General features: G+C 35.8%; 1 protein-coding gene across 9 annotated transcripts in view; it reads left to right on the plus strand.

The window, feature by feature from the left end:
* Positions 1–7,207, plus strand: part of LOC124166595 (serine/threonine-protein kinase WNK1) — a 124,729-nt gene extending 117,522 nt beyond the window's left edge. For all 9 annotated transcript variants that reach the window (XM_046544178.1, XM_046544182.1, XM_046544184.1 and 6 more), the window contains one exon: positions 1,762–7,207. In XM_046544178.1, coding sequence (XP_046400134.1) covers positions 1,762–2,302 — 541 coding nt within the window. In that variant the 3' untranslated portion in view covers positions 2,303–7,207. The remainder of the gene's footprint in view (positions 1–1,761) is intronic.
* Positions 7,208–7,636: the final 429 nt, after the last annotated feature.

A 7,636-nucleotide genomic window follows, 5' to 3' on the forward strand; every position in this document is an offset into this window, starting at 1 on the left:
AGAGGTTGTGATTTTAAATATTAAAAGTTTCCTTCTTTGGTATGTCAACTATGTGTTCAGGGGCAGATCCAGGATTTTTTCTGGGGTGGGGGGGACACAAGGCTCTGACAGATATTCTCATATTTGAAATAGAAAACAAAATACAATAATTACTTTATAAAACATTCTCTTTATTCAGATATGAAAGTTATTCATATTAAATTAAATGATTGAGGCTCCGTAATAAACAAAAGAAAACGAACGTAATGATAACAGTATTAAAAATCTTGTATGTTTTTTAAGTATCTGCCCCCCCCCCATAAATGCATTTGTGTGTGTTTACTAATGTTGAGATACTTTGTGATAATTTGTATAGTAGACGACCCCCACTTAACAATATTGATCCTTTGAGGATCCAAGGGAATTACATTGTCTGTTCAATCAGCATTATTTGTTGAAAAGAAATCAGTTTATTGAGCATAAGAGCATGTAAATGTTGCTCTCAAATTATGAAACTTCCATCAGGCGACCATGTTTCCTGAAGGTGATAAGCTTGTGGTCATATTTTCATCTACCAAATGGGATATTACAAATCTTAGAGGCACTCCTTAAATCTACTCATAGATGTTCATGCATGTTATAATATGAATTCTGGAGCTTTTTACCTTTAATTTACGACAGAAGATAAATAAGACCTTGCAGCCCCACCACTTACAACAACGGATGAGCAAACTACACATCTGTTGAAACATATTTGCCTGCACGGCGTTCAGTTTTCGACAAAAATAGGATGGGAGTGAATTTACTCAGCATATTTACTTCTAATTTATTACTCAGAAACTAATTCTTGCTTTTGAAGAGCTTACGGTTCACTCAATATTCAATTATATGGTATAATTGATGAAGTATTGTTTCAGGAACACTAATGAGTAGACTTCATGTCAGGTGAATGAAATGCTATGAATTGTTTCATATTTTGTTTAAAGGCACAATACTAATTCATGTAGCCCTATTTTCATTTACCAAGTCATCTTAGGCCGTGAGAACATGGATGTGCCTTTTGCGTACCAATGTCATCTTCTCTGGTCATAAAATTATGCTTTGTATGTTGGCAATTGATACAAGACTGAGAATAAAACTCGGGTGGTTTGCGAGCACCCTGAGGCCACTTGCAGATATTGTGGAAATTAGAAATTCACTGTTTATGAGTTTTTTATAGCATAAAATGCTCTCACCTTGTATGGGTGACAAGATGGTGATCTCTGTGGCAACCGGCTGCATGACGCCAGACTTGACCTGTCCATTGTTGAGGTTGAGGAGTGTTGACCGGTGGAAACTTAACCTATTGCCAATCTGAATTCTTTTCCATATCCATTTTCAAGTGCTGCTGATGTAGCATCTGATATCTCAGTCGATGTTCTTCCTCTCAAGCCTTATTGCTATCTCCTGTTTTATTGAGTAATCTATGAATCAGGCTTGACCAAGCCCTCCCACCCTTATGCTATTTTCAAGGGTCATCTTCAAACTACCCTCAAAGGCCTAGACAATCAATGGGCTGCTGCTAGTCAGAGCCCGAAACGTTGGCTGTCTTCAATTTTCTTACTTGGATGCCAGCCCCTAGAAAATTCTATGCATATTGTTCATGAGGAAAGTGTTAAATCGTGTATAAAATAGCTGATTATGTACTTATAATGTACTAACTATGTCATTCCTGCCACCATTGAGTCTAAACCTGTTTCAAATGCATTTGGTCTCATTTTGTGTTTGATGAAAAAATTTCAGGCAAGAGATGGAGCTGGAAGCTCTGAAGCAGAAGCACCACCAGGAGTTGGAGATGTTCCAGAGCCATTTCATGAGGATGCCAGTCTACCAGCAGGATCCTCCCACCTCCCTGCAGCGATCCCACTCACTGGCCAATGCCGTCCACAACCAACAACACATGCGCATGTCCTCGTCGCCCGTGCTCCTCTGTCCGACTGCGACGCGTGACATGAGCAGCAGTTCGAGCAGCACTTGTCCAAAGAATCCCTCCAGTGAAGAGTCGACGTCGGTGGTGTGGAGGCCGGCAGGGGTTTGCCCCAGAGTTGCGGGCCCTGGCTTCCAAAGGGTGCAGCCGACAATGAGTGGGGCGAGTTTGCACCACCGTCAGCTGCCTCCCCTCTCGGTGGCGCACGGGGGCGCGATGCCCATGATGGAGAATGATCGTCAGGGCTGGTGGAGGGGAGGAGAGGGCATCTGGTCAGCGGCCACGGTGGCACCGCACGAAGTGTACCGTATGGAGAGGGGTGATAGTACAGGTAGCGACCCTGAGGTTGAGCTCTAGGCAAGGTTTTGAAATGGCCTTTAACTCTGTTTTTGGCGTCCGAGTTTTATTTTTTGTTAAGGATATCCAGTGATCATTTCGTTCAGTGACGGGAAAATTGATGAAAAGGTGATATGTATGTTAAGTGGATGTTGGAGTGAGATTTCTTCTTAGCTTTAAAGGAAAAAAATGTTTTGTTGTGTCCGTTATCAAAGAACTTTTTTTTACCTGTTTCAGTTCATGCATGTGTGTATAATATTTTATTACAGAATGTAAAGGGATGAAGAAATGCGGTGGTTGTATGTATATATTCATTTATCTCTAAAATCAAAGACAGTAAAAATTTGATTGTTCCAAATATTTATTTACCCAATTTGTTGTTGGTTTTTAGAGATACATGGCCAAAGAAGTATGTGGGACAGTTGAGTGTGTCGTTTCCGAAGCAATCGAGGACTTGTGGGATATTTTGTGAGTGTCTTCTTATGAAGAGAATGTATTCAATGCAAAAAAGTAATATTTGGAAGGATATGATGCCGTGAAACCTCATGACTGGATACTAACTCAAAACCTTAATCCTGACATGAATGTTAATGACCATGGAAAATGTTTGGAATGAGATAGCTACTTAAAAACGTTTATTCATTCATTGAATCATTTTAATGTGTACGATATTATTTTAATTTGTCTAGGGACTTGTAAAACCAATGCTGCTATACAGTTGATTCATGGTCTTCTTATAGTTTTTATTATTATTATTATTTGGATTGTGCAGAGATGGTTGGTTAATGGGCAGTGCAGTATTTTAAATTCAGAGCAATTTGTGTTGCTATCTTTCAGCTCTTATTCTTTTCTTGACACCGACCATTGCTTTGAATATAGTCGACTTCATTTGTGTTGATTTTTAAGCATCCAATTAATTGGCCTAATGTCTAGCCTCAATCGTCATTATTGTTGCCATTGGATGACATTTTGAATGTTGACTGAGTTTAGATAATTAAATTATCGCAACAAATGGGGCAGGCACATTGCGGCCTCATTCGAAAACTTGCATTGGGCAATCATATCTACCACTTGGTCGCAGACCACTGATTAACTTTTTTCATGAGGAAAAGACCTTGTAAATAGAATTAAATACATATGTTGCCTCACAGGTATCAGTCATGCTGAATTTAATCAGTAACAGTTCCATATCCTGTGAAACTTCATGTAAATAGGCTACCCTTAAAACTATTGATTTCTCACATAATGTCTCCGGCATGGCTAGAGCTATGTTTTGTATAAGAATTGCATATTTATAATTATTTTGAGTTAAATTTTATCTGGTCCTACATTGCCATTCATAACATTCTGAGGCATCTTTGCTCATGCTTTTAAATATATTTTATTATTTTTAAGTATAGTTTCTCTGAGATGGCCCATGAAAGATATCATGTTTCCTTTCAGTAGTGCCACTTAATGCTTTTATAAGAAAAAAATTTGTTTTAAACAGTAATTATATGATTTAGTTTGCAGTTAGTTTTTTAAAAAAAATCATATCTTGTTTGATGAGAGGGTTTATAAGAAAGAATGATGTCCTTTAAACTTACTTAGTCAAACAGGGAGTGAATAATCGTAAAGGCTTCTGAAACATTTGTGATATTTGTGATAAAATGTTGGGAAAATTATTATGTTTGCATTGGTAGACTGTGAGTATTTGGTGGTTATGAGAAAGTGTTTGTAGTGTGTGAAATCAGGGTTATTAATATTATTTTCTGTTATTTTCACTGTTTTCTTTTTTTTTTTTGAGTGGGGAGAGGTTGAAAGTTATGCTGGCAACATAGAATGGTAGATGATACCTTTTCTTGCTTTTAGATACTGGAGTAGACAATTTGCTGAGTAATAAAGTCCCTTAGCCATTCAGTTTACATTAATTTTTCTCTATAAAATGAATTTGCTGAGTTATTAATTGTAGTGTGAATTAGGTATTGCTGAAGGAGCTAAGAGGCTAGAAGTACATATCCTCATAAAATAAGGCTTTCAATTGCAAAGCCGTAAAACTGCTGGGTCATTAATGATATTATGATAATTACATCATCAGTGCTTGTTTGCTTTTGAAAACTTGCCACCAATTTACAAATAATAGCTTTTTTATTGAAGGAAAAATAGAGTACCATATATTTATACATCAAAGCTTACGATAGTAACTTTCTAAGTATCTGTAATGAAACATGACTCCCTAACTCTAAAGCATATGTATAGTAGACTATGTTGTAGTCCATTCTGAATGTCTTCTTACCCAAAATTTAAGCTCAACATTTTTTCATTCTCCTATTTGAATTGTGCACGTCAACTCCTCAAGGAAGATCAGGTCATAACCCTCTCAACGCATGTGCACTATACATATTGCCTTACCCTAAGTGAACGCTCAAAATCATTGTTTTTTAAGTTGCTAGAATATTTCTCTTAAAAAAAATAACCTTTGGTTCATGTATTGCGGTGCATAAGTCAATGATAAAGAGTTCATAGTATTTCAAAATCTAATTGCTCAAGAAGTTGACTAATCACACATAGGTACGTCTCATGAATATACATATTGGGAAGTTTACGTAGTTGAGTCACGTAAATCGCTAGTGAAAATAGGTGCTTTGCTTTGCAGAGCCGTGCATTTGCACATGAAAAGGAATCGTTCAGGTATTTCCCTGTAAGCAGACTATCTGTTCATCGTGTATGTATATGTTGGTTGAAACCTTTATTTGTCATTGGTGTATTCTCTTCATGGAATTGAATTGTTATTTCATGATCAGGTCAGCAATCCATAGGAACAGATTCTATTCTAAGGGCCTCTAACTAGGCTTGCATTTTTATATACACACCAAGTTGACTTATCTATCACAATACTTGTTACTCAAGTTGTCTCCAGCCCCATGAGTGTTGCTTTCTTTCACTTAGCGACTTATTTTAATGTCTGATCGGCGTTATAAAATCCGTTTTGATCCAATACATTCTGTTTCATTCCCAAGAGTTCTGGAAAGGGCAATCCTATGTGTTTCCAATAGAAAGTATTCACATTGACCATAAGTAATGAAATTTATAAGTGCTTCCCTCAAAAATGTTTGTTGTACTAATTCAGGTGTCTAAAACAATCAAATGTATTTACCGTAACACAAAGAATAAGTGATAACTGTGATTGTATTTTGTCTATTAATGCTACTAATACAATTATGGAAAGAAAGACTGAAAATATTTTAAAGGGATGTGTCAGAAGCAGGACTTTGTAAAGAGATTTTTTTGAAACGAGGAATCGGTGAAGAAATTAATTTGGTTTAGTGGAACATTGTATCTGTTGTCAGCACAATGTAGTCAGTCAGTTAACTGATCAGCCTTGGCCTTTTTCTTAGCAAGGATTGTTGAAAAATTTAAAAGCATATGCCAACTGGATCACAAGCAAATGGGAAGATTTTAGTAGTGTGGTATTTCTTGGAATAAATTTCGTGACATCTGTGATTTACTGAAAATGTTGTTGTTATTACTTTTTGTAAAATCCACATTAGTTAATGTGTGCTTAAGGTGCTTGTTCCATTTAATGCCAGTAATTTTAGAACACCAGCATTAATTTTTTATTGAATTATATTATGTATTCGATATTTTATAGACCTGGATTTCAGGTTTTGGAAAGGAGGAAGTATGGTTGTAATGTTCAATGATTTTAAGTTGAACTTTTTTTAGAAAGAAGTTATTTTGGGGATACTCCATTGATCACATCTATTTTTTTTGTTTCCAAATACATACAATCTCCCACATAATATTTCGTGCTGAAGTTCTAATATTCCCTAAGCTGAGCTTATAAATTCTGGTATCAATTATTTGCTTGAGGGGGTATGTTGTGTAGTGGTGTACCTTGTTCACAGTGAATACCAAAATGCCTGTATTTATCCATGCGTGTTTGTCATACTTGGGAAAGCCATATTATTCAAATTTTGGTTGGCAGTTTGAAATGTATGCTTCAAACTGTACCAAATTCTATTTAACTTTTATAGTGAGTCAAAAGTGGTGTTACTTTTCCGGGATAGCCGTTTCAAAAGAGTATATTTAGTACCAATTTCAGTCATCAATTCCCCCCTCTTAAATTCTTGTGCATTACAACTCTGAACATGAGAAATATTTTTGATATGTAGTTCAAATATATTTCAAGTCGGAAACATTGGCTGTCCTAACTGTTGATTTTATTGCGTTCCAATAGTTTCTCTGCTCCCAAGTATGGTGTGAATGCTAGAGTGCCTGTTTGTATATTGTCCTGCGTGTTTGCGTGTGCGTACATGCGGTTTGACTCACGGGCATGTGGCCGCGTGTGTCGCAGTATATGCGATGGTGATGTTATTTCACGGAAGCTTTCATAATGTGCGTTCACATTTTCAATAGTACCACCATGTCCGTTTTCTTTTCTACTCAAAAGTAATTTGAGTTTCCAAATTCATTACTCTGTATTCAATATGTATATATTTCAGTACATAACATCAAGCGCCTGCTATGTTTTAATTTTGTGTGAGAGCTGAGGTTTTATTTTTTGTTTCCTTGAATAAAATTCTGCCACGTTGTTCTGGTATCATCAGATGAAAATGTTTTGCATGTGAAAGCGTGCGAATATATACATTTATATATAAATATATATATATGCCTATAACATATATATTGAGTATTTATTGTACAGTGTCAATGTGGGTTCTATGCTTCCTTTTGTTTATGCATAGTTTAAAATAATGCTCCTATGTTCATAAACATTTTATTGCTAATTATGGTGTATGCCTTTTCTTACTCCCTGAACCTTTCTGAGACCCCATTTAGTTTTAACATATGTTGTAATTATGCATAATTTGAATTTTCTGGTAATCTAGTCACCCTGCTCTTTTGCTTGTTCAGATTAACATTTTAATAAATGTATTAAGTATTTGATATCTTTATTATTTTGTTTTAAAATACTGCTAAGGCATAACTTTGTAAAAACATTTCCTACTAATTTCTTGGGCAAGTAATTGGAGTAGATCTATTGCAGTGTTTTTATTAATAATACATTCTTTGCAGTTAGTTACCAAAGTGTATTTAGGAGCATGTTATAAATATGAATTTGATTCAAAACATAGCTGTGAAGGGCATATTTTGATAATTCGCTATAAGGAGTTAATTCTCTATAGCAAAATCTCACACAAATTTTAGTATTGTATTTAGTAAAAAGGAATGTGGCAATCTCAAATCTAATCCACGTTTCTGAGTTGTAAGCTGCTCCGGTGTCTTGATGATTGGAATTGAGGTGTCATGCAGAGACCTATTTTTCAATAGGGTCATCAAAGAAAACAAAAGGCATTGATTGCGATTCGTTAC

Source organism: Ischnura elegans, chromosome 10 (genome assembly GCF_921293095.1).
Source record: "Ischnura elegans chromosome 10, ioIscEleg1.1, whole genome shotgun sequence".
Taxonomy (NCBI): domain Eukaryota; kingdom Metazoa; phylum Arthropoda; class Insecta; order Odonata; family Coenagrionidae; genus Ischnura; species Ischnura elegans.